The sequence below is a fragment of the Herpailurus yagouaroundi genome, unplaced genomic scaffold (assembly GCF_014898765.1).
Source record: "Herpailurus yagouaroundi ecotype Mexico unplaced genomic scaffold, PumYag 192, whole genome shotgun sequence".
NCBI lineage: Eukaryota > Metazoa > Chordata > Mammalia > Carnivora > Felidae > Herpailurus > Herpailurus yagouaroundi.
Window position 1 is genome coordinate 23,815,439 of NW_024412423.1, and position 27,961 is coordinate 23,843,399.

General features: G+C 46.8%; 1 protein-coding gene and 1 long non-coding RNA gene across 3 annotated transcripts in view; both read right to left on the reverse strand.

Annotated features, from left to right (window-relative positions):
• Window positions 1–27,961, reverse strand: part of SPOCK1 (SPARC (osteonectin), cwcv and kazal like domains proteoglycan 1) — a 525,716-nt gene that overhangs the window by 108,805 nt on the left and 388,950 nt on the right. For both annotated transcript variants that reach the window (XM_040444543.1, XM_040444541.1), the window contains one exon: window positions 23,597–23,723. In XM_040444543.1, the coding sequence (XP_040300477.1) occupies window positions 23,597–23,723 (127 nt within the window). The remainder of the gene's footprint in view (window positions 1–23,596; window positions 23,724–27,961) is intronic.
• On the reverse strand, window positions 1,185–17,362 carry LOC121010743 (uncharacterized). Its single transcript, XR_005781352.1, has 3 exons — window positions 17,351–17,362; window positions 2,993–2,995; window positions 1,185–1,412 (listed from the first exon to the last, which is right to left on the reverse strand). It is a non-coding gene; the product is annotated as an uncharacterized LOC121010743 (long non-coding RNA).

Sequence of the window (27,961 nt, forward strand, 5' to 3'; positions counted from 1 at the left end):
GCAGAAACTGTATGTTGAGAGATTCACAAAGTAGTAGCAAGGTCATGGTTCTCGATTTCAAAGAGTTTTCAAGTAGATTAACAAATGGATCAGCTAGCATATTCTACCAGATTGGCCACAGTGACATGGTGGACCAGGGCAAGTGACCCTCAGTGCTGTGGGAACTGAAAGACAGCAAACCCAAGGGGGGAGAAGTCTTCTCGGTGGCCTTACAACTTGGTGCAAGGTTCTGAAGACAAGGAAAGAACAAGGCATGGGGGAGACCAGGAGCAAGGGTAGAGATTAGGAAAGAGGCTTCAGATTCTAACTAGAGCCTATTTTTGTTGTGAGGAGCAAGAAGAAGCTACTGCATTTACTCAAGCGGAGGAGAAGCACAGTCTGAGTGCCCGGAGAGGAGGCCAGGAAGAACAACGCGACCCTAGCCAGTAGGAGGCATTGGAGAGCCACGTGAGACCTAGATGAGGAGCTACAGAAACGCAGGAACAGAGAGAGGATGAGAGGGTCTGCTCCTGACAGAGCCTGCATATCGCCACCCTTGTAGGCTTCCCATCTCCCTCCTGGTCCCTGCTCGTGAGCATCCAAGTCTTTGACACCTCCTCTGAACCAAAATGGAAGAACACAAAACCAAAAATCTTTACAGCCACTCTCCCTTAATAGCTTCTAATTTTCCATTAGCCCTGCTGGGGAAGGCAAGCAGAAATGCCTTCAGGCTCCCAAAGTCAAAACTCTAGCAACAGCCCATATCTCATATTGAACCCAACAACCCTAGTGGCCAACATGCTAATTCCCAGGATGTGGCCACCCTCCTCCTTCTCCCACACCTTCTACAATGTGAGGGCCTTGGTGCCAGTGACCTGAGGGCGGTGGGATACTATCAAGGTCTCCTTCATACCCAGGACCTGGAGAGCTCTGCTACTGTCTCTCAGTGTCTCCTGAGTGACCTCACCAGTACACCTGCTTACGATCTCATTCAATAGGAAGCCGAGGGAATGACTTCTGGAAGCCATGCAAAGCAGATGAGGCTTTCATAAAGAGATATTCTCCACTGAACCTGGATGCCCACTCAACTCCAAAGTCCCCTCAGATGCATCATCTCATACTGAGACAGAAATATCCAAATCTACACTATTTTTTAGGGAAAAAAGAAGTATAAATACTGAGAGTAAGCTTTTTTTTTTTTTTTAACTAGGCAAAGAACTTTACTAATCTTGTTTCAAACTTTATTCCCAGGCTTCTTCAGCTTAATTAGTTGCAAAGAATGAATTGTGTGTAAGCAAACACTGAAAAGAGCTGCAGTGTCCAAGGGGCTTGGGCTTAAAAATATTAGAGATCTAGATTTTATCAGATCCATGAACAAAATTTTTAGAAAGCAGTCATAATATAAAGTAGCAGCTCCCAGTCACTTCTTCAAGCTTTATCGTCTTCACAAGTTGACTCCATTCAGTTGGCTTCATTCTTGGAAGCTTCATCAAAATCCTCCACAAGATCTGGAACTTTATCATCATCATCCTCTCCAGTAGCAAGTGGTGCCTTTCCGTCTACAGATTGTTTGGGCAGAGCCTCAGCCAGCCTTCTTAACCTAGTCAGCACCAAGTTGGTTTAAGATACCGGGGGGGGGGGGGGGGGAGCGGGGGGGACAGAAGTCGGTTGAGCATCCGACTTTGGCTCAGGTCACGATCTCGCGGTCCGTGGGTTCGAGCCCCGCGTCGGGCTCTGGGCTGATGGCTCGGAGCCCGGAGCCTGCTTCCGATTCTGTGTCTCCCTCTCTCTCTGCCCCTCCCCCGTTCATGCTCTGTCTCTCTCTGTCTCAAAAATAAATAAAGGTTAAAAAAAATTTTTAAAAACAAAACAAAACAAAACAAAACAAAAAGATACCGGGGAGCATTTCTGTCAGCTGCTCTGTCTCAGCATGGCCTGTAATGGTGAAGGGGTTCGCTGCCAGGGATGCCTGAACTTTAGGGTTGTTAAAGTGGATCACTGTTCCTTGGTTTGTGAACATATTCACTTCTTCAATACCAGAGATACTGTTTACCCCTAACTTCTTTAAGGACAACTGAAGTTTTTTATCATCTGCCGTAGCTGTTCTATGAACCACCTTCCTCTTTCGGCGAGCAGTTCCTTTCCCACCAACGTGTACTTGTGCTTGTGGCTTTGGCGAGTTTCTCCCGGTTCATGATAGTTTCCTTCATCTTGTTGGAGCGGAAATGGGACCACGCGGGGGGCTAGGGTTGGCGCTCAGGGGGTCTCGGGTGGACCAGCGGAGATTAGGCGCATACACGTGGGGACGCAAGATGGCAGCGAGGGAGTAAGCTTTTAAAAACTCATTTGTGAAGATACTTTGGAAGACCTCACTAGAGAGCTTGTAACCATAAAAGATAGCTCTATGGTTTGAGCTTTAACAAGGAAGAGAAGGGCATCTTCTGAAGTACCTAGCAATGTGACCGAGGCCACCAGCAGGCTGGACATTCTACTCCCCAAATAATTGGCTGGAATATAAACACTGGATCTAACACTTGGTGCTAGGTATTTTTTGCTCATTTACTTGGTTGGGAGTCCATGGAGAAATGGAACCAACTTGGAAACGGTCCATCATTTAGAACAACAGAAATGGAAGCAATATTTTCTCTAACAAAATGTGCAAATCCCACGTGAGACAAGATGCTAGTTTTAAGATTCTATTTCAATGAACAAGGGTTGAGCTTGCCTCAAGAACAAAACGATTTTTTGCGAAACAGCAATTTGAAGTTCATCCTTTTGTCAACAAAATTGCTGTGTAATTTCCAAACTTCTCACAGAGAAGCAATTAGCCAACAAACACATCCGTGAATCATAACACCCTGGGAGAAGGAGAAGAATCCCAGCTCTGTTCTCCACCCTGGAGCGCCTCTGTTGTCCTGGTCTGCAGGAGGGAACCTGAACCCCTAGTCTCTGTCTCTGGTCGTATCCAGGCCTTCCTCCCTGTGTGCATGGCAGGCATCTGGCAGGCAGATACAGACTGCTGGGGGACATGTGAACTTCCACTGCAGTGGCAGCTAAAAGTGCCGACTCCTAGAGGGCAGGCACCATGCCCAATCCTGCCTCCACACTCCCCAAGGCACAGCCAAGTATGGGGACCACAACACAGCAAGCATTTTTGCTGCCTAAAGTCAATGAAAGAGCAGACTCAGTCAAGTTCAGACGCTATGCAGAGTTTCATCTTGAAAGCATGAAACACCTCTCAAAAGCTCCAGAGTCCCCAAGTTGGAAGAGAAAAAGGGTCATGGCACAAACAGAATAGGCAGATTTTGTAAAAGGAAAATCCCTTTGTTCCCCTGGGCTTTCAAGCAAGGGGCTTTGACAAGAAGCAACTTGATTCTCCTGAGACTCTCAGGCACCTGTCATCATGAAGCACTTTCTCTTTCTCACAGTACTCTCTGGCTCAGTTTCAGATTCCAGGCTACCTCCTCCCTCATCTCCTTACATGCTTATACAGCCATGGAACTGAGCCAAGCCACAAAGAAAAAGCAACACAATAATAAGGAAACTTGGGCCACAGTTTTCCTTCCCACCTCTCTGTGTTCAATGGGCAAGAGGCGAAGACTAGCAGAGACACAAAGACAGGCATGGTGAAGTGGGCCAGATGGGTGCAAAGGTGTATCTAACGAACCTGACAGTTTATGGGTTTGAGGGCTCTGCCTTCAAACGTGGTAGCCTGAAAGTCACTTCCTTTATCTTTCCAGGGACCGTCTCTTCTCTACTCTAACCCTTCCTTTCACCAACATTTACTGAGTGCCTACAAGCTGCAGGCACTGTAGCCAGGGATAGAAAGTAACGGGGACTAGCAGAACAGCACAAAACCAGCACAAGACGACACTCCCAAGGGTTATGCTAAACTGAAATAATAAAACCCTCACTGTAGATGAAGGTGAGACACAATTCCGTCTTAAAAAGCATGAATACAAGGCAGCTAAATGCCCTGGGCCGTACTTGGAAAGAGCCTGGGCACACCTCTCAGTGGAGATGTGCCCATCGGCAGCCTCTACATTTAAGTCTTGGTTTACAATCAAGGGCAAATAAAAATAACAGTTTCTTGGACAGCCACATTTACATGAATTTCTGGGTCCCTCTGGCTTCCAGGCTCTCTAAGCCTTCCTCCTTATCAGCGGTCCAAGTGTGCTCACTGTTGGAGGATCACAGATCAGCCCCCGCCTCCAAACGCAGAGTACCCCGAGGCAAGGGCTTTGAATGGTTCATCTCTGTCATTCCCGGGGCTGGACACAAAGCTGGTGTGAAGGTACACATACAGTAAATGGTGAATTGAGGTCTTTTGTCCAGGACTGAGAGTTCCAGAAATGGGAGTTCATTTGTCTGTAGAGATTTTTACATTAGATTACATATGCTCACCAAGCTACTCCTTCCAGTAAGACAAAAAAGGGTTCCCCAAACTACTCCATCATGTCAGTCCTTAAGGACACAATAAACTCTCATTTCCATTATTTTCCTGTCAAGTCCATCAGGAGGCCACATAGAGACCTCCATGGTGCACCCCTGCTCACCTCTTTGGCCTCATCTCTCTCCCTTCCCCATCCACCGATGTTCGATATGCGAGTGTCTACTGACTGAGTCACTTCTCTGTGCTAGGCATTGGGTAAGATGCTGGGGATGAAGCAGTGAGCCAGAGATAAATGTGGTTCCTATTCTAAGTTACTCATAGTTTACTGGAGGAAAGAGATACTAATTTAGTAACCCTACAAATAGAAAATTAGACTTTAACTTTGGTGAATGACAAGAATAAAAGGTATGCAGCACGGTGAGATATGCGACAAGGGGCACGACCAGCCCAAGGGCATGAGGGAAGGTGCTTATGATCTGGAGGATAAGCAGGAGTTCCTAGGCTTGTGTGAAGGGAGGGGGAGCATCAGGGCTCACTCCCACCTCTGTCAGCATCCTTCACACTTCTCGTATACAGCTCAGCCATCACCTCCTCAGGAGGCTCTCTGTAACTTGCCAGGAGAGGTAGGAGGCCCTCCTGCGTGCCCATGTGGTGCTCTGCACATGCCCACCTTTATTAGGAAGCCACTTACCAACACAAGACTTTCCATTTCCCCTTCTGAAATGGAAAATCTAGGAGGCCAGGAACTTCACCTAATACATTTTTACATCTGCAATGCCCAGAGAGGAACAAGCACCCAGTTCATCCCTGGTGAATGGAAGGAGAGACAGATGAACATACAGACAGATGGACACACTGTGTGTCACTTTCACCCAGCTTTCCTGTTTCTTTCAGACCTGCGTATCGGCACACATCAGTGTCTGGGCAGTCTTTGTATTTAGCATCAAGATCCTGTACTTCCCTATCTCCCCGGGGTTCCCAGAAGGCAATCTGAACAAACTGTCATCCTCATCAGTGGGCAGAAGGGCAGAGTCATCCCCCAGCCCCAAGAGATTCTGGACTGGAAGAAGCCCAGGGCTACACTCCAAAGCTACTCTGGCACATTTTGAGAACTCTATACATCATTCAATCATCAAATCTTTCGTTCACAAATATTGAGTGAGCACTTCCTTTGTGTAGACACTACTCTAGAAACTGAGCAGTCTGCTATACAGTCTGGAGGAACAAGTGAAATGAGATCATTGCAGACACAGGTAGTCAGTATGAAGAAAGCAGAGAAACAGATTAGAAAGTAACTGAGGGGAAAGCTGGCTCTGTTGTGTGGTGGGTGGTCAAGGAGGGGTTCTCAGAGGAGGGGACCTTTCAGCTAAGACCTGAATGATGAGAAGGAGGAAGTCATGTGAAGTTTTGGTGGAAAGACATTCAGGCAGAGGGAATGGCATGCACAAAATCCCTGATGCAGGACCAGTTCGGCACGCTACAGGGAGAAATGCACACCAAGGTGATCAGACAGAGCAACGGACAGAGAGGCACAGTAAAATATGGTTAGAATGAGGCCAGGTCATGGCGGGCCTGGGGAGCACAATAAGGATTTGTGACGTCGTTGTACAGGTGACGGGAAGCGCACAGGTGTTTGGATCGCTTGCTCAGCTGCTCTGTGAGGAACCAACCTCAGAGAACACTGATGGAAACAGACAGGCCAGTGAGGAGGCCAAGTGGGGGCCCACGTGCAAAAAGACGGTGGCACCAGTGTCATGGGATAGCAGTGATGACCCAGAGTCATAATCATGCTACCGTGTGGAGGTAACAGAGAACAAGGCTGGCTAACGGATCAGCTGAAGAGGATGAGAGCAAATGGGGAGACCAAGAGGACTGTTAGGGTTGGGGCCTGAGTCACTGGGTTGAGAGCAGAGTCATAGCAGCCACGAGAGAGACCGTGGGCGATGAGGAGAATCATCTGTTTGGGCCACAGCGAATGGGAGATGCCAATCACGCATCTGAGTGAGCAGATCTTGCAGGCCAACCAAACGCCATTCTGTCAATGCGCCATGCTGCCATGAAACCAGCCAAGGTGAACAGTTCACGTGCTTCAAGTATCGAGAAAGACCGACACTGTTTGGGTTCTGCTACATCTAGGTTCAGACCCACCTCTGTCACTTATAACTGTAGGATCTCAGGCAAGGAACCACCTTTTGGGGATGGTCTGCTCTTCCTCTGCGAAAATGAGAACAAAACCGATTTACCCCAGGGTCGTGAGGACCGGACTGGATGCGGAGCGGCCAACACCCAGGGCACAGCGGGAGTGGGGCCAGCGGCGCACCCCGGCTGCTCGGCCCTGCTCCTGACAGCCGGGGCCGCCCACCGGTGGGAAGCCGGGTCAAGTCGGCTGCGGCTCTCCATTCTCATCATTAGCTATTATTCTCCCTAGGTTGATGAAAACTTCATGAAGGGAAAAAAGCCTGAGAAATTCCAATGTGATATAGTAATACTGTTTTGAGTGACTGAAATAGCAGGTCAAGAAAAATGACAGCTACAGGGATAAAAATGTGGATCTACAAAACATGCAATCAAGAAAACCTGTGAGCTGTGAAAACCAAGTAACCTCGGGAACCCTTCCTCTCTCTGCACAGCTCCAGCTCCAGGCGGTACCGAAGAACACGGGAGGGTGAGGGGTGGGCAGGAGCGAGGGGAGCACCCTCACTGGGAAGGCGGGGTCACCCAGGAGACCACTGGGGAAGCTGTCAGCACCGAGAGCCTGTGACAAAAGCACTGTGTTTATGTGATACAATAATGGGGTGGTGTGGACAGGGCTGCCCCAAGGGGGCCCCACAACCCGTCACGTCCCCAGCCTCCCAATGTCTGTAGCAGCCCTTGAACTTGCTCAGTCACAAGCTATGCTTCTGAGGGGAGGCACTCCACTCTTTCCACTTGGGGTGTAATCAAATAGTAGCCACTAACCAAGACAAAACAAAAATATGTTTCCATGACGACCACTTCTAGGCTGGGGGCGCTGGGTGGCAGTTACTTGGGAGACAGCACCACGCAGGGGCAGGGCCAATGGGGTCAGCTGTCATCTAGGGAGACCACGCTCTCCACTACAGGCCACCAGCACCAAGCCACCAACACCGAGATACCGGGATCAGGGCTCTGAGCTGAGCCTAGGCCATCCAATCACAGTTTAGGGAAGAGAGGGTCTTCTGAAGGGGAGGAAGTAATGCAGATGACCCTGTAAGGGAACATTTCAACTACTCAGGAAAAGAGGCTGCTGGTGACACTTGAAAACAAATCATCAATGCAGCACAGTTCTGTTTAAGGAATCCATGAACTGGCCCAGGCCATTATTTATGCTTTTATTTGCCAATTCAAGATTAATAGATCCTTAGACTACAACCATAGTATTTCTTCAAAGTCAAGAAAAAGAAACTTCTTTAAAAATATTTATAATTAAGATCCAATTTCCTTGCCATCTCTAAGGGCATTCCACCCCTCTAACTGATTGACTTTAGTGGTGTTGGGATTAGGACTGTCTGGACTTTGCCACTCATCAGGGTGACATGATGGTGAAGGCCGGCTTCTCCTCTTAGGAGCTGAGAGACCACAGCAATGTTAACAGCTGAGGCTCCATGTCTTCATTATTTCAAGAAGGGGTTTAATACTAGTTCCCACCTGAGAAGATCGGTGTGAGAATTAAGCACGATCTTGTCATGTCATGTGCGGAGCATGGCGAGTGGCACAGGGTTGACACCCGATGTGGTATGGGCACTGGTTCTGGTGTGGACTGGCAGTGCAAATGGCGGGCCTGGACTACAAGCCCAGGTCAGGGAACACAAAGATGGCCCTTGGAGAGGGGTTCTAGAGTAGGCTCTTGTCTCTGGCTGTGTGATAGAGGGGCTGCTTTTGCTCAATTCCTTACAGTGGGGGGAGGGCTTTCCCGGAAGGAGCAGACCTAGGCCCAGTTAACTGCTCCCCTGCGTATCTGGCAGACTTAGCTAGGGTCCTATTTCTGTCCACTTCCTCCAGCCCAGGAACGGTCAGGCCATGGCCAAAGCTGCTATCACTCAGTCCTCCAATAGGACCCTGTCTCAGAAATACATGAGCGTTGGCGGGGGCGGGGAAACTGGGGCACCAAGAGGCTTCAGAGCTTGTTCAAGATCACAAAGCTAACAAGCTAAACCAGGATGTGAGCCTATACCATCCCGTTCCACTGAACAAGCTCTCAACCAAGATACGGATGTGTCAACACTTCCTCCATCCTCCCATGCAGGGCCTCGCCCTGCCCATGCCTCTACACCTCTCAGCTTGCTGACCTGTGAAACCCTCTGTCTCCGTGTCTGTCTTCCCCAGGACCAAGAAACAACCTGGAAGCAGGAGTAATATCTGGCCTGGTCTGGTACACATTGGTGTGTGTGATGACTAGAAAAGCTACCTACCCTGCCTGGAAGAAGGTGCCAAGCTGGCCCCAGCAAACTGCGTGGCCTCTCCAACTCCACGCACTTGGAGGTCTGAGACAGGCATCAGTGAGTGGAGCTCAACATTTGCAGAGTTAGAACATACAGTAGCCCCTCCTAAGCACGCGGCCCTCAGAGGCACCATCTCCCTTGTTCCCCTGTCACCTACAGGACTAACGGCTTTGTCACATCAGTCACAGCGACCATGTCAAACATGTCAGTCGTTCCCCTCACCTGCACTCACCACTGGTTCTTGTCACTTAGGCATTTATATACTTTGCACAGTTTCTTCTCGCCATGCGGCGAACCTTAACCATCCCTCTGGCCCAAGCAGACTTTCTCTGAAAGGCCACCAGGGCGGCAGGCCCCGCAGACCACCCTAGGAGACCTGCCCCCTGCCATCTCAGCCACCCCCACAGTTGCCCTTCTGGCTACTGCTCAATCTCCCAAGACCTGTGCTTCTCCAAGAAGGGCAGAAGGACAACGCCAACAAATGACAACTGGGCTCTGAACCCAAAGGGATGTTACAATCTCGGACACATGTCGAGTACAGAGAATTCTCCAGGAAAGAAGAATCCAGAGCGACTGAGTGTTCACGGTAACTCGCATCTTTTTATCTTTCAATGTTTTACTGGTACCACCTTTGAGAAGTGTCAACTCTATTTTTGGACGTTACTCAGCCCTGATGAGGCTACAAAGTGGTGGAGGATAGCAGCACCAAAAAAGAGGAGCGTGGAAATTCACGGTGCAGAAGGAGAAGAACGTGCTAAGTTCAAGACATACTCTACAGCTCTGATCACCGTTTTTTAAAACTTTCTAAACAGCTGCACTGGAGGTACAGTTGGCATACAATACACTATACATATTTAAGGTGTCCAAATTTGATGAGCTGTGATAAATACACATACATACACACTCACGAAACCATCACTGTAATCATGATAATTAACACATCCATCATCCCTAAAAGGTTCTTCCTGCCCCCGTGGAACCCTGCCCTCCTATTCCTCCACCCTCCCCCACCACATGAAACCATGGATCTGCTCTCTGTCACTAGAGATGAGCTGTGTTTTCTGAAGTTTTATATTAATGTCATCAAATAGTACATCCTTTTTTTTTTGTCTGGCTGTCACGCAGCCTAATTATTGTAATATTCCTTCTTGTTGTTACATGGGCCAGCAGCACATTCCTTTTTATTTCTGGATGGCATTCCATTGTAGAGATGTATCCCATTTGTTCATCTATTTGCCTGATGGATATTTGGGTTATTTGTGATTTCTGGCTGTTACAAATAAAGTTGCCATGAGCACGTGTGAACAGCTATTTCCGCGCACATGTGCTTCCATTTTTCTCGGGTGGAAACCTATAATCAGAACGGCTAGATCATATAGTACTTTAAGAAACTTCCAAACTGTTTTCCAGAATGGCTACACCATTTTACATTCCCACCAGCAACACAGAAGAGTACTGGTTCCTACACACCTTTGCCAGCACTTGTACCGATCGGTCTTTGTTAAAAAAAAAAAAAAAGCTTATATATTTATTTTGAGGTGGGGAGGGCCAGAGAGAGAGGGAGAGAGAGACTCCCCAGCAGATTCCATGCTGCCAGCTCAGAGCCTGATTCAGGGCTCCATCTCAAGACCATGAGATCATGACCTGAACCAAAACCAAGAGTCGGACACTTAACCGACTGAGCAACCCAGACATACCTGATCAGTCTTTTTAATATGAGACATTCTGGTGTTATGGTATCTCACTGTGGTTGTAATTTGCATTTCCTCAAGGACAGTAATATGGAGCATCTTTTATTTGCTTATTTACCATCCACATATCTTCTTTGATGAAATGCCTGCTCACATCTTTTGCCCATTTTTATTAGGTTGTCTACGTTTTTTTTTTTTTAATTTAGAGAACTCTTTATATATGCTGGATGCAAGTCCTATATGAGTTACATGATTTTCAAATGTTTTATACTAGGCTGCGGCTGCATTTTTCATTCGCTTAACAGTGTCTTCTGAAGGCGGAAGTGAAAACTATTTATCCATTTTATGTTTTATGGCCGCATGCTTCTGGTGCTGTATCTAAGAAATATTTGCCTAATCCAAGGCACAAAGATTCTTCTAACTTTTTCCTAGAAGTTTTATAGTTTTAAATTTTGTATTTAAGTCTATGACATATATATTTTTAAAGTTTTACGGATTTATATCCTTGGCTATCCCTAATCTTGTCTTGCAAACATAACTTTCTTCCTTTTACTGATACTCATTCACTTTACGTGTTCAACACTGACGATAAGGTTAACAGGAGATATTTTATTCCCTCAAAGAACATACTTTTCTTTTTTTGGCAAATTATCATAAAGCAAGCCCTCTATGCTCTTCACAGGATACCTCTTTAAAAATGTGGGTTTTCCTTACTCAACTGCAATGCTACTACCCTATCTAATTCCCACTTCCTTATCAATTTTCCTGAGAGTCCCCAAAGCATCTTTCTCTTTTACATTTCTCCTGGCTTGTTTCCCTTTGGGTGCAACGAGTATTCACAAAACATTTGGCAGTTATGTGTCCCACTCTGCCTTTTTCCATGGGGAAAGTGGGTCCCCGAAAACCTCACACTCCAAATTTGTCTGTTTGCATCTGTGGGGCCTCCTTTCCCTCCTGCACATTCTATAAGTGGAACACGGCATCATAGGCTTGACTAGAATTAAGTTCAATAAAAATACTTCACATACCCGTGAGGCACCACAGGACACCAGAAGACAAACAATGCCAGTTGCCCATTTCAGTGACTCTCTGATTCATCTGATGGCTCAGGAGTTAATAGCCTGAGGTTCAAGGGTGCCTGGATGACTCCGTCGGGTAAGCATCCGATTCTTGATTTCAGCTCGTCATGATCTCAGAGTTAAGTGACAGCACAAAGCCTGCTTGGGATTCTCTCTCTCTCTCTCTCTCTCTCTTCTCTCTCTGCCTCTCCCTCTCCCTCTCCCTTCCCACCCCTCTCTCAATAAGTAAATAAACACTTTATTTAAAAATACCCTGAAGTTCATTATCAGCCTTGTGACTAATGGTTTCATCCATGCTTGATCACTGCCCATATCAGCTGTATCATCAGGGGCTGAAAAATGGTGATTTCCTTGTTCTGTTATTGCTTCTGCATTTACTAGCTATACTTCTTCTGCAAAGAATTTTCCTCTATTGAACATAGATTTAGAGTTATCCTGAAATATGATTTGTGCAGAAATAATATGTGTTTAGCTAGGTGTTTTTAATTACGAAATTTAGAATAAGGAGCTGGGGCCGTGGTTTCTTTCTCATAGTTTTCATGTGTTCTCGTCATTAAAATGTACTTTTAATGATTATATTTCTCCCTTTCAGAGCCAGTGTTTTTTGATTACATGTAACTCATTGCTTAAGGTTTACATTGTCATTTTTTAAAATTTAAACATTTTGAACATCTGTACTGATTTTGCATGAAAATCCAACTTTCAAGTTCTTGGGGGTCGAATTCTACTGTTTGTGGTCTGTGCTCCCTCTTGCTCATGGTGACTTACTTCACTCTACGTTTTTAAGAACTATGAGTCACGTGTGATGGGGTTTTGAGGGAATCCTGTGAAGCTTCAGCTGATGGCTCAGCCCTCCAGAGAGGATTTACGTCTATAGGAATGTCAGTGCATTCCCAAACAGGACTACTTGAAGTCAATTAATCAGCTTGAAAATTTCCACACCATGCCAAGAGTATCAGTTGGAACCACATACTCAGGTCGCCAGTCACACAATACGCCACAGGACAGCTTAACAGCTGCTCTCAGATCTAACTGATTTGTGCCTGTGTCTTATGTTAGTCATTATATGTTTGGTGTACCGCCCGTGCTCTGTAGGAATGAATGCGGGTTCTTCCTTAAGAAGTTTTACCGGTGATCTTTTCTTTTGCAAAGCAGAATCAGGCTGAAGTTGACAAGTGTTATCTTGGAAGAAATATCTGACCAACAGGCAGAATTTTTTTTTTTTCAATAAAGCCCACCTTTTAATTCAGGGTGAACTCACTGAAGGTTTTGGACTTACGTGTGGGGTGTCACCTCGAATTTCCCAACTTGTAAAGACATAAATCATTGCCTCTAGTCTGCAGGTTAGCTGTTACCCCTAAAACCTCTCGGTCAGATGGGCTACCTTCCACTGCCCCTGCCCCAGGGTACCCAAGGCAGTGGTCGGTATCCGCTCTGGTTTTCCTTCTCCCCGCCTCCCAACCAGGGATTTCCCTTACATCTTGCAAACTCAGCTATTTAAAAGGGTATTCTACTGAGGGGCTCTGTGTTACAGTTTTCAGACTCTCTAGCTCATCATGTGGCGAGACACACACTCAACTGTGAACAGTTCCAAGGGGGTGCAATAAATGTGCCAGCACAAGTATACTACCTTGTGCTGTTGGAGCTCAGAGGAAAGAAATGACCTCGCTTAGCAGGAAGGGCTCACAGACACTTCACTGAGATGCTCAGTCTAAGCCTCAAAGGTGAAATGTCAGGAATATAGTTATTCCTTGTTTGGTGGAGGTGGATGTGGATAAGAGAGAGTCAAGCCATTCTACCCTGCCATGTACATTAAAAGGCCACAAGTAACAAAGAAAAAAGGGGATGCATCCTCTCTACTCCACCTCTGTCTTGCTTTGTTTGATAGCGGGGAATTGTATTCTATGTGGATGTGCTCTCAAGAGGGGCCAGAGGGTCTAGAGATCTTCCAGGAGGAAATATGAAGCTAACATTAGAGATGAACCACCTTAGGAGCATCCCATCCATGCTGATACAGGATAACATCTTTTGACCTCCCTCCGAGGAGAGAAGAAAGCAAAGAAAACCTTATAATGTACTCCACCTGATCACTCTGGTCAGCGTCCCCATGTTCCCATAGCACCTGGCCTCTCTCATCTGGACACCACTGCACAGGCAGCCTTCAAGGAGGTGCAGATTTCAAAGCGGTCCTCAGTATCTTTAGATGAGAACTTTGGAAAGGTGCTCTCTTAGACACAGGGTCTTCCCTGATGCTGAGGTCTGCTGTTCTGAGCACGTTCCCGGATGGAACCCAGCCTCTCAGGAAAGCCACCCTTGATGACAGGATGAGGCATTTAGGTCCCATGCAACCATATGTAAACATGCAAAACTGTTCCATTGGTTTCAGAAAGGGGAAAGTCCCAACAACTTGCTTTGGTAAAAGCGAGGGCATCATTAAAGCCATTCCTCTTGACAGGCAGTTATGGCATCAATTCATGGTCAACCCTAACCCACCTCATTCCCTCATGACATAAAGGTCCTAGTCCAAGGCTTAGATAACAAGACTCTACGAGCACTTCCCAAATCTGGGGCTCAAATGTTCTCTTGGAAAAGGCTGTGAAGAAGTCTGACTGGACTCACTGGAGCAGCATGCCAACAAAAAATATTTTGTTTGCTTTTTTTTTCTTAAAGAAAAAGAAAAGCAATATGATCATGAACTTAATTAAAGTTGTTGTGCAATGATTTAATTAGATTTATAGAACTGTGCAAATTCATCCTGGCCAGGGACCTTTCTGTCTTCTAAAGAAGGGTTGGCAGAGATCTCATGTGCTTTGCAATTTTACCAAATCCTTAATTTCATCTCCTGATGGGGTGAGGATGAACATAATTGTGTTCAGGTAATTGCTTTATCAAACGGTTTAATTGTGCATTCAACAGAACTGACAACAAGAAGGTTATTCTTCCTAATGTGTTTTTAACAAAAGCACTAACTAATTACATGGCATCCTATTCAGGGCATTTGAGAAGAAGAAATGAATACCTATTCTTCCAATCTTGGTTAAATGCATGTTTGCATATAGAACATAGAAATAAGTAGTGAAATAATTAGCTGAATTGCTTCCTTCTGCTGTAACTTCATAACTAATCTGCATGTTGAAGTAGTCTGTGTAAATTCAGTGGATGCATTTTCACCACGGACGGTGTTTGAACATCTGCGCTTCCCGAAAATGTCACAATAACCATTTTGCCTGAAAGTTTATCCTCAGGAGCCAAAAAGCCAGTGTTATCTTGGCATGTTCCAAGAAGAAATAAATGCTTCATATAACTGGGGACAGATGTGCCACATGATCAGAAGGAAGTATTAAAACATTAGGCCAAATGGTTGAAAAGAATTCTGAATTAAAATAATGCTGGATCTACTCTATTTTCGATGAACTCTCTCTTTAACCAGATAACTAACATTCTGGTATAGACTTGGCTTCTGTGCCCGTCTATGCCTGTCATTCATAGAAACACAGAATGCTTTAATATATCCTTACAGGCTCAAGCCAGTGTCATTTAGCTGAAGCCTTTAATGAGATTACTATATCTGACATTTTAAGAGGTGATTATGTAGCACACTGCCCTCCCAGTGTACTAGTAAATAATCTTGTCAGTCCAGTAAATAATCTTGCCCTCCCTCTCCTCCAGTAAAAAATACTATCCTTGATTATAGTGAATTGTAGGGAGGAAGAGGGTCGTGTGGCATGGTATTTGATTAAGGGACAGACACAGGATTCAGAAAGAGCCAGGTGGGATCCTTCTCTGGGGTTGAAGCATAGACGCTGGTAAATTTCTCTTGAGCTTCTAGGCTGGGAGGAAATGAATCTGGGGCTGTCAAAATCCCTACTTTCTGCCAAGGGGAGAAAGCCTCTTTGCAGAATGAAGCCAAGCAGAGATAGACAAAGAGAGACAGAGGGAAATGCAATGTCGACAGCACAGCATTTCCTCTTCTTTCTCTGAGCTCTGCCTACCCCAGTATACTTTCTAGCCTTATATGGCAATAAATCCTCATTTTGGGAGTAAGCAAAGTTTGAGTTATGTTTCTGTCACACGAAATCAAAAGCATCCTGATGACACAGCTGGTATTTTACATTACTTTTCAGACGGCTCTGCACTTATGAAAGTAAAGACTGATGTGAGAGGTGGACCCGTGTTCTAGTAGTATCTGCCCTCCTGCTTACGAGCTGTGTTGCCCTTGGAAACGTTGCAGGGCTTCGATGTACTCGTCATTAATTCGGAACTAATAAAAGTATTACCTCATAGGTCTGTTGTAGGAATTAGATGGAAAGCTAGAGGAAATACAATACGATGGCACTCAGCACAAGGTCAGAGTACCTATTGCTATGTATTACTAAATTAGTAATTAAGTGCTATTGTTTCGATGTTGTTCTTGTCATTACTGTGATTTAAAATATTACTACAATAGAGACTGACAGGTAACCCCAATATCCACTCTATTCCTCTAATTATGTGACTCTCAAATTTTAGCTAGGCATATAGCCTTCCACAATAAAAACTACATTTCCCAGACTCCATGCAGCCTCATGGAGCCTTGTGATTAAGCTGTGTCCAAGAGGATGTGAGCAGAAGTGACACTGGTGACTTGTGGATTGTGCCTCCTTCCTTTTCTCCTTCCTTCTGGCTGGGCACAGCAGCCACCTTGGACCCAGGCGCGGAAGCTCAACAACTACATTGGCTGAGAAAGACAGGACGATGAGCTGAAAGGACCCTGGTCAGTGACCCTCCCTGGGCTGCTTGCCTTTGGGATGTTTGCATGAGAGAGAAATAAAACTACCTCTGTTTAAGCCTCTGTTTCATGTGGATTTTTGTTAGAGCAGCCAGAACGTACATCCTAACTAACACCCAATCAGTATTTTACATATTATTTGTACTTGCTCCTTCCAAAACCCCGTGAAGGAGAAAAGGGGAGGATAACAGAACTAGGGCAAGACTTCTATTTAACCCAAGAGTCGAGGGTTTTTGCACCCTGAATTCCAGCTCTCAGTCTAAATGATATTTGGCTACTCCTGATGGAGGAAAGGGGGTTGAAAATGAACAAGACCTGAGTGGAAAAGCAAAGTTGGGCCACCTGTGATGGGATGTGAATCCCCCAATCTCAGAAGCTTTAACATATAAAACTGCTTAAAGTTGGTTAGATCCACGGAGTATACCTGCAAAGTCATAAAGCCTGTTTTGCAGGCTTTTCCTAAGCAACAGAAAATCAAAATAATGAAATCTACCACATGACTCCCTCCCCAGATCACTGGTGTCCACGTGGTCCACGGGTGCACCGCTGCTTTCTCCCCCTGCTACCTAGAGCACAAGGGGATGGCGTCGGGATTGTTCCTACTTCTTGACCCTCCACAGGGCTGCCAGATGGGCACATCCAATGGCTCCCCTAATTGCTGTTAGTCCTCTTATCCTTGGGCCATCACCACTACCCCTGTGTTCCAATCCCCTGATGCACAAACATGCCAACGCAAGCCCTCCACCTTTTGTCTCCCATCACATGATGTTCTGGTTAGCCAGAAGCAATGCCCTCACCAAGGAGACACTTGCAAGTGAAGACAGCTCCCACCCAGCGGGTTCTATGGCAGCAGGGTTATCCAAAAATATCCCCCAAAATATGGACACCCTCCACTCTGTTGAAAAGCAAAGAAGAGGAGCTATACATAAAAATGTCGCATGCCGGTCACGGTCACAGGGCCACAAAAGCCTGGGGGAGACTGGGAAGAGACACTAAGTTTAACGCTATCTTGCAAAGTCTTACAACCTCCACCCTGGATTGCTCTCACTCTTCAGAACAGTCTGTGCATAGGAAATGCCGGCCAACCGAGACTCTATTTGCCAAAAACTTCAAACGTGACCTTTACTTGGTAGCAATTGCTGGAAACTATTAAGATGACTCTGAAAATAATATAATCCGCAGCGACAATATGTTGAAAGAAATGCCAACCCTGTAAAGCAAGCTCTCTCTCGCCGTCCCTTGCGAGAGCACATTCAGAACAGAAGAGAAACATTTTCCTCCACAGCAGCTCTTGACTCTGCATCTCTCTTCTGCATCTAGACATAAATGAGCCATTTGCTAATTGTTTAACAGTGATTAAGGAAGTAAACGTTCTGGAGAGGGGGGTGGGAGCAGAAGGGTGTCTGACTGCTTGTTTTCCAATTACCAACAGCCAGGCTCATGGGGGAGAACAGAGTTGGCTCTCAGGGCCTCCCAGTTCCATTCGGGGAGCCTTCTCCTCAAGGTCAGGACAAGGACCACTGGCTTCTGGTGGGGACATGAGCAGTCCTAGCACTGACATCTGAGCTTTGGTCAGATGGGTCCAGACTGAAGGAACTCCACGAAGTCCTATTAAAAGAGGCCTGTCTAGGGGCGCCTGGGTGGCGCAGTCGGTTGGGCGTCCGACTTCAGCCAGGTCACGATCTCGCGGTCCGGGAGTTCGAGCCCCGCGTCAGGCTCTGGGCTGATGGCTCAGAGCCTGGAGCCTGTTTCCGATTCTGTGTCTCCCTCTCTCTCTGCCCCTCCCCCGTTCATGCTCTGTCTCTCTCTGTCCCAAAAATAAATAAACGTTGAAAAAAAAATAATAAAAAAATAAAAAAATAAAAGAGGCCTGTCTACCAGAAACAAGACATGGAGCAGTGGGGCCCTCCTCCCTTCTGAGCCACCAGGGACCTCAGAGCCACTACATTTTCCCAAACAGCTCTCCCCTCCAGAGGGAGGAAAGCTGAGCTTGCCCACTTGAAGCCCAGGCTGCCGGACTGTGGTCAGCAGTGGCTGTGCCCCTCTGCACACAGGCAAAATTAAAAGTTGGCAGGCAGGACCCCAATAAGCTCTCATCTTTCCACATGGATGCCAGGAGAGGAAGCAAAGGGGTTCACAGATGACGGGTTCCAAGCTGGCCCAGGCTGACTCCATGAAGCTATTGGCAAGAGGATTTCCAAGTCTCATCAGGACTAGGATGGTGAAGAAGGCCTTTTGCCGAGCTCAGGGCTGAAACGACTCCCTTGGGTCTGAAATTCACATGGTCACCGAGACCAGCTGTGACTCCCTGAATGCCTCTGTCGACTGTTTTCTGCCCATCTCTGCAACCATTATACAGTTCCGGGCCTCACTCATACCAGCAGTCTCCTCATGGCTACCCTGCCTCCAGTCCTGCCCCCAACCATGTCTACTTAGTAGCCAGTGCAAGTGAATTCAAAACCAGAAACCCTTAATAGGATCCCCAGTGCTGTTAGGGCAAAGTCCAGCCCCCTCACATGCCCTTCAAAGTCCCTACAGAAATGGCCCCTTATTACTTTTCCAGCCTCATTTCTGCAGCTAGTTAACTCCCTGTCCCCAGATTACATGTGACCAGCCATACCAATGGTCACAAGCTCCTTCAAGGGGACATGCTGTCCTTCATCTAACTCTTCAACCCCCTCTCCCCTCGGATGGATGTGCTGTGCTCCATGCCACTTTGGCTCTGGTTGATTCCTTCCAGCCTTAAGATCTCCACGGAATCATCACTTCCTCTACCAAAACCATTCACACCTCCCAACAGGTGGTGGTAGCCCTGCTTTGTGTCCTGCAGCACTCAATGCCCTTCATCTGAACATCTGTTCTGATAAAAGGAGATTGCTTTTCAATTTGCCTACCTTAAAGTCCCATGAAAAGTGAGGCTTTGTCTGCTTTGCCCTTTGTCATACCCACAGCAAGTAGGACAACGCACGATACACGGTAAGGAAGAAAATAAAAATTTACGGAGTTTCTGGACTGGTTCAGTTTTTCTGGCCAGGATAACAGGACATCAAGGGTAGTAAGATGACTAGGGTGATCCTCACTGCCTCAAACCCAAGTCAAGGGGCAGGGTCTACATCATACTTTCAAAGCAGCTGCAGGGTTGGCCTTCAATTGGTCTATCCCCACCGGTGGTTTTTTATTCCTTCTCTTTTATGGATACAGAGTATGAATAAACATTTATTGCCATGCAACACCTCATATCCTTTCAGCTCAAGACTTGGTGCGTTTTTGTCCACTTTACCTTCAGTCACAAAACTCTGAGTGGGTTGCTGATGCCAGGTCACTAGGAGCTCTGCCAAGACAGGGGCTTCTAAGCACTTCCCTCAAGTTCTAGGATCCTCACACTGTTCTGGGTATAGAATCAGGAGAGTTTGTGTGATACCACCTGAAGACAACTACCCAGCATCCAGAACAGAGCTGATATACAGGCTCCTTCTTCCTCCTGCTCCTGACAGTGTGCCCCACAGCCTTCAGATCCATCCCAAAGAGAGCAAACACCTCCCCCTGGAGGACTGCGATCATTTCTTATGGGGTATGGGGTGGGGGTTTCCCTGATGATGATGGGGACAAGGGCTACAAGATGTTTTGCCAACACTCATTTTTGTGAATTTGACTTACGATATCAAATCCCTCCTATTGATCATGTTCAGGGTCTCATCAGTTCTTGTTTCCTGAACCCAATGACTCCCCCCCCCCCCCGCCCCGCAAAAGGTGGTAACTCTGGGGGATGGAGTTCATGAATAGTTAACTCATTCACTCTTATTAACTGACCATCTACTTGTGGTCCCTCAACAGCTTTGTCTATAGGACTAAAATGTCCTCTTAAACCTCCATGAAAAGGTGGTCATGTATTTGGGGGCAATTATTAAAACACTTCTAGTAGTAAACCACCCGACTGAAAGATCCCCTTGGAAGGATGCCTCATTGAATGGGTTTTAAAAGTATCCGTGGGCTCAGAGATCTAGAAGAGTCAACACACAGTTACTGACAGACTACCATGTGATCCGTTTCTTTAGGGAAAAGATGTCACCTCTCTAGAAGCTCATATAAGGTAGAAAAGTAGGAGACTAATGTCAAAGACTAATACCTACACCATTTTCCACTCCACTCCAATGTTACCCCTCCCTGACTCCCTTCCTTTTTTTAACTTCAAATAGAAGTGGGTGATTGTAGGGGGCAACTGGAAGGCTCGGTTGGTTAAGCACCTGATTCTTGATTGTGGCTCAGGTCATGATCTCACGGTTTGTGGGTTCGAACCCCACATCAGGCTCTACACTAACAGTGTGGAGCCTGCTTGGGATTCTCTCTCTTCCTCTCTCTCTGCCCCTCTCCTGCTCATACTCTCTCTTGCTCTCAAAATAAATAAATAAACTTAAATTTATAAAAAGAAGTGGGTGATTATAGATATCAAGGCAGGAAACCTTGGGTGTCAAAATCTGCCACTGTCCTTGGCTCTGTGGGCCTCAGTATACCGCATATGGAGAATGGGGAAAAGGATACTACAGTTTCTAATAAGAATGCTTTAGGTCTCTTTGTTGGCTTTAGGAATAGATAGCTGAGCAGGTCTGGGAAACTGAGGGCTGTGTTTAAGCTGGGGCTGCAATTCCAGGACACTGGACCAAGAGCAGGCTGAGGCCAGTGAAAGCTTTGAGGGCCCAGCAGTATCCGGAAGTCACTCTTTTTTTGAAGAATCAGGAATCATTGCAAAGGACTCTTCCAAATCCCGTCCTGCCTCTTAGACAAGCGATTTATCAGTATCGGTGGGTAGGCAACCTTCTACAACAAAAGGCAACTTTCCTGCCTGGACTACAGGGGGGCCGAGACCAGCAAGCATTTCCAGAGACATTCCCGGGGCAACTGACAGCACTTCAAGCCACAGCTGACAGGTTACTACTGCTCCTTGTAGCTCGGGGGTCATGGGGAGCTGGCATTTGAAGCTCCTTTTGCGAGTGAGAGGCAGAGGTGAGCTGGCAGGTTTTTGCTGGAGTTTGATGTGCAATATGCCACTTGCCCCAACAGCCCCGATCCTCCACTGACATTTCGTGGCCCGTCTCCAATCTCAGGCTTGAGGATCAGACAGTTTATTCCAGAGCTGGAGGGAATCATTTGAACCACACTAACTAGACCTTCACAAAGACAGAATCATTTTCAGGAGACTCTGACTCTCTGCCAGAGCCCTGGGCTGGGTGTTGAGCTAAGCACTTTGGCCCAGGGTGGGGACAGCTTATTTTTCTTAATCACTAAGCTCTCTGAAATCCAACCCCTCAAATCCCAGATGGGTTACAAAGACCAGGTTCTTGCTATTCCTTCTTAGCCAGAGTCCTTGGAGGCTCCCCTCCTGCCCATGACACCCAATGAGCAGCCGGCATGTACTGCGTTCTGTCCCTGGTGAAGGTGGTGACAGGCACCGCTTCTGAGTCTAGAGCCTGACTGAGTTTAGGCCCGGCCTTGCTGGACCATCAGCTCACCTTCCAGCTTTGCCTACAGGTCTCCTCTTGGACTGCTCTCTCACCCTCCCGCCCCCTCTCCCCTCACTGTGAAAGTCACACAGGCATCTTTTTCTTCTTTAAGAAGAAATCGTTTTAAGAGGGCAAGACGCACAACAGGCCTTTATTACAGAATCATCCCCACCTCTCTGTCATGCAGAAATGGACTTTGGAGGCAAGGAAAAAGCAGACTGGAGGAAAAAAGATGTATTAGGAGATGCCTATAAAAACTGAAGTCCTCACTACCTAGTGTGGTCCACTGACCACCAGCATGGACGTCTCTTGGGAAGTTGTTAGAAATGCAGATCTCAGGCCCCGCACAAGACTTCCTATATCACAACCAGCTCCAGACAACCCTTTACATACTAAGAAGCTGGGCTTTGGGTGGAAGACAGTCCTGGCCTGATCTGCCTTTGGGGAGTGGGAGATAGGACTGATTCATCAGTGCCCCCCCCCCCCCACACCCCACCAAAATCCACAACTGCAGACATGTGCAGGGTGCCAGAAGCAAGCCCTGTGACTACAAACTATCTCAAACTGATTCCATCAGAGGTCAGGGACAGTAGGGGAAGGGGCAAGGGTAGGTATGCTGAGCCAAGTGGGCTCTTTAACCAGGATGTACTGACTGTGACCCTGGGCAGAAAAGCTCTAATTCCCAGGGCAGGTCTGAGGTTGAGGATGTAAGGATTCTTGACTCTGGCTGTGAAGATGGGTGAACTTTTTGTATTCCCACAGTAAGTTTCCCGAGCATCTGGCACAGAGTGTGGCACATAAAAAGGGCCCAAATGATACTTGTTGAAAGAACAAACAAGCGGTCAAATAGTAAGGATGATATTGAGGTCCTAAAGCAGATTACATGGACCTGCATATAAGCAACACCTACCTTCTGGCTTCCTGTTTAGCTATGCATATTCCCTTTAGTTAGAAAAATGTGAGAATCTAAAAGAATAAAACTCTGCTTTCAGCGAACAAAAAATATATGGTCTGTGCAAAGAGAATCCGCAGGAACGCACGACATTGCCTCGCAATAACCCAAATCAGCTTCTGGGTACAGTAGGCAGTGAGGGCCCTCCCAGGCCTGGGGGGATCTCCACAGGGTAGATGGTGAGGGGATCACAGGAACAGAAGCTGTCAGCTGTGTGTGCAGAGGGCGAGGGACCGAGAGGGATCTAGCAGAAAGGCCCAAGCTCAAGAACTGTAGGCGGTGTGGCCACAAGTGCCCAAGGTGTGGGTGACAGCCACTCTCTTTAGACCCAGAATCCATCCCCAAGTGAGCCTCATACAGACAACAGGAGGAGAGAGAAAAGGGCTGGAGCTTCAGCTGCAGGAGATGGGCAGACATGAGCTACAGCAAACTCCAGAGACACCCATCGGCTGAGCTCTATGACTCACATCTTTGGAACAGCTTGCTACCTCACCTTCTCCAGGAAGCCTGCCTAGACTGACTTCAGGATCACAGGCCATTCTCACAATGATCCTTTCCCCATGGTTCTTTATCACTCCAGTTACATGGGAGGTAGGTAACATTTTTATCTGGTCTCTTTGGCTCGAGAGTTTATTCACATGGCAGCTTCTTGAGGGCAAGGCCCAAAGCCCAACAAAACTAGGGATTCACAGGCCCTACTTTTGGCACAGAGACTTGTCAGAACAGGCAGGCATGGGATATTCTGGATGACAGAAAAGACAACAGAGATGACTGACCTTGGAAGTGTAGGTGTGGCCATCGGAGCCGCAGACCATGGCTGACTGTGAGGCGGGGCAGGGCTTGCACTTCACCAGATTCGAAGGTCCAACCCAGTGTTTGTGGGCCACGTTTCCCTTCTTTTGCCTAAGGATGGAAAAAGAGGGGATAAATTCACTGAAGATCCGGCTCCCATGGGTCTCACCCACAAGGTACCTGGACAAAGGCCAACCGAATAAACAAAAGCGGTGGTCAAACAGCCCGGCGCAACCCGGAGGCCTTTGCTGGTGTTCCCGTTTGAACCAACGTGCTGACAAGGGCAAGAGATTCTGTTCCAAAAGCCCAGGTTCAACCCACCAGACATACCAAGGACAACAATGTGGCCATTAAAAATAATGGAAAACATGACTTGGTTACATGAAAAGACATTCACAACACATTGAAAGAAACAAAGAGGGAGTGGCCCCATTAGCTCACTGAGACCCCAGTACAGCATGTGGCACATCATGGATGACCCAGAAACAGCACCCCAGAGCTTCACAGTCCTCCGGGGCTGATGGAGAGCTTCCCAGCTGGCTAACACACAGACAAGTCAGAGAGCAGTTTAGATAGAAACACATCTCCAAACGCAAGCAAATGACTTTATCGCAGCAGTGGAAAACGATCTCTGGATACATTTTGAAGCAATTCTGGTCCAGCTTCCAATTTGCCATTCTATAGAGGCTCTGATGTGATGTCACTTTCAACTGCTAAAATAATCAGAATTCTACTCTTCCATTCTGGCTCTGGTTTCCTCCATCCTAACCTGTGTCATAATGATAAATGGTGCTATTAGGATGGCTTATGTCCACGGAAGGAACCCCATCCCTGAATCATAAACCACTGAAAGAAAGGCCTGCAGTGATTGCCTCCTTTTTCCCCATGGTCTCTACTGTCCTAGCAAACTGCTAGGAGTAACTCTCATGCCTATGTGGCGAGTTCTAGGGGGAAGATAAGTGACTGTGGATGGACCATCCATCAGGTGATTATGGTGTCCTTCAAGTGCTTTGCCTTTGGAAGACTTGCCTGGAGGCTAACATTTGGGCCCTGGAGTCAGAAAACATAAGTGCAAATCTCAGCTCTGCCACTAGCTCACTGTGTGATCTTGGCAGGACATTGAACCCTGGAACTGTAAGTCTGTCTCAGTTTCCTCATCTATACAATGGAGGAAAATAGAATCTACTTCAAGCCGGTGCTATGAAGATTAAATGAGGTGATGTACATACTCAGTATAACGCCTAAAAAAACACAAAGCAAGAAAAAAGGCAGCTATCACTATAATTCTTATTTGCCCCAATAACAAATGGGTGTGTAGAGGATGAAATTACCAATGCCTTAGAAATGTGACTTCATTCTAAGGCCCTAGGGTTGGAACGTCATTTAATCCCCTGGGAGAACTCATGGGGCCACAGAAGAAAATCTTTTCAATCAGGCATGGAATAAATCTCCAGCTCATTACGAATTTGGGTTTGGGGTGTGAGGTAATCCACATTCTTCCAAACGAAGGAAAGTGACCTAGGAAAAGCACCCACCAACTTGGTTCTTATTCAATCTCAGACTTCCCTAGGAATATGGGGGAGGCTGTAAAAGGAGGAAGGTCTGTTTGAGAAATTACCTTTGAGGTTGGCCAGGTACCCGCAGCCAAACCCTTGAGGCCATCAGGGATCCCAGGCTGGATGGGCCACAAGGCTGGGCCTGTCTGACCAATAAACTGACGAAGGAGGTCCTATAGGGATGCTATAAGATCACCTAGTCCAGTTTACTCATGTTACTAATGATGGGAAGTGAAGCCCAAGTTGGGCAAGAGCCTTGCCCAAAGTCGGGAAGATAACTGGTGGCCAGGCCTATGATGACATCCGTACAGCTGCACAGTGGCCAAGGATGAATCTCTTCTTCAGCCCACGCCAGTCATGCCTAGATTACGAACTTGAAATTTCTTTGGGGGCACCTATGTGTTTGTCACTTGTGGTCCTCTCTCCAATGCCTCCCTGCTTCTGTAGCAGGTACCTACCTTGTCCTTGCCTCTCTGTCTGGAAAAAAAAAATTGCATTTCTAATTCATATGGACATGATTACCTATTACCCTTTGCCAAACATACTTTACTCATTCAAGGTTTGTTCTGGACTTGAGAGAAAGGGATGATGGCTGACGGGACTCCACGTAGCGGACAAGCAGGCTGTCAGCACGGGGTTAACGTGAGAGCCCATGAGTCCTTCAGCAGAACACCACACATTTATCATCATTCACACAGCAGACTGTCTGACACTGATGAAGAATCAACAAATATACGCAGCAGTTCTGGCATCTGGCAGGCCCTCTCCTGGGCTGGTCCCCAGTGTGCATGCCCACTGCTGAAACAATTCTTGTGATGAGTTCCCAGAAAGGGGCTATAAAATCCAAAGAGCAGGCAGCTTTGCTGGAGCAGACATCACCACGTGCGATGATGCCACATAGGAAAGGAGCTGAGCCAAAGGGAGAGGAGGGAGAAGTAAATGTGGAGCTGAGCCAATGGATTTGAGAAGAAGATGGAATCATGTACTATCAGTTAATGACAGATCATGCCTGGTGGACCTGAACTTCACCATTAAACCAAGTTCACTGTGGGGACACAAAGAGATAGGGCTGGCTTGTGCTTACCAGCAGGCCTGGTGCAGCATGAGTGCTCCATATATGCCTGTGGGGTGAGGGAGTGGGTCTCTATGTGCCGACCAATGCCATGGTTTCTCAGAAGTGAATCACAAAATAGCAGACTGTCAGAAACACAAAACACCTTAAAACTAATCTAACCTAAGAACTCTAATTTATAAATGAGGAATTAGACACAGACAGGCAATGACTTGGCCAGTGTGACACAGAAATAGAGCAAAGCTACCTCACATACACTTGTAGGAACAAGGCTATCCTGGAAATGACTAAATACGGCTCTGGGACCATTTAAATTCTTATTTTGGCATCTTTAGTTTCATCACTAGGCTCAGTTTTATAAATAAAGCTTCTCTGAAACATTGCCCCTGGCTCTACACCTGCAAAGGAGCAAGCTGAACACACCCAACATCTGGTGGTCATCGAGGTACCATGTTTGACCTCTCCGAGGATGCCTCAGGGACTAGAGCCCAACCGGACCTAAATTTTCACAGTTCCAATGAAACAAGAATACCTGTTATATCAGAGCAAACTCTGATGTTCTTTACCTCCCTGGGACTCCAGTGGAAATGGCACCCAAACCTCTGGTCTGCATCCAGAGACCATATTATATGAAGTTATGGGCAAGTATATGTGAACCCATGGAGGCATAACTTCCCTGGCTGTTGTGTATATTTTAACCCCCACAATTCAGTAAAGACCCTAAAAATTAACCAACCCAGCCGATGCAGGGACCAACTCTTCTGACTTTAACATATTTTACTTCTTGAGTCAAAGAATGAAATCCTACGAAGTATCTTGAAGGCATTGCTATACCCAGTGTCATAGACATTTATTACCTGGGGTGACACAAGCAATTTAATCTGGAAAGCAGGTCCTACCAGCCTTTCAAATGGCCATGAAGCCCTAACTCCATCCTGGCCTAGCTGGTGCTAGGGACAGCCACACTTCCTACCCTACTGACAGCACCACAAAGAAAATCCCAACCTACAAGCACCCTATGAAGGAGAGAAGACAGCCAACTGGAAGGTCACAGGTATTTCTTACTTTCTTGGGCTTAACTATTTATTCTTAATCTTTTTTTAAGATTACCAAAATTTCCAGCATTTATGTTTCTGAAGCAGAGTGATTCTTAAGTACAAATCTGATGATGTGACCCCTATACTTAGAACCTCTATCTCTGCCTCACCTCCTAGAGCATAGTCTGATTTCCTAGTTTTTGGTATTAAACTGACTGAGCCTACCTTTACAGGGTCAATATCTGCTTTTCTCCCCTCTCCAATACATACACACACCCCTACACACACACGTACACATGGACCACTACCACCAAGTATTTTTGTTCCAACCCCCCTCTACTGTTTCCCAGAGCCCACCAAGGATCTTCGTGTCCCTGGACCAGCATGTGAGCTTTTTCTCAGTCTGACTCGCCTTCTTTACAAACCCACACTTCTCCCCTCCATCCTCTCTGCCTCCATAAGGCTTTCTTCAAGGCCCCACCCAAAACCCCCCTCCCCCAGGAAGTCTTGTAGGGTTCCTCCACAGGCAGCCAGGCTGCACGCCCATGACACCATGGTCCTATGAACACGCCTGCTCAGGCTCCCGACTAGTCTCTAAGGGAGAACATTGCTTCAACTTAACCAAATTATTATAGTTATTCTGACAGAATATGGTGTATGCTCAGGCTAAAAGCCTTGGAGCCC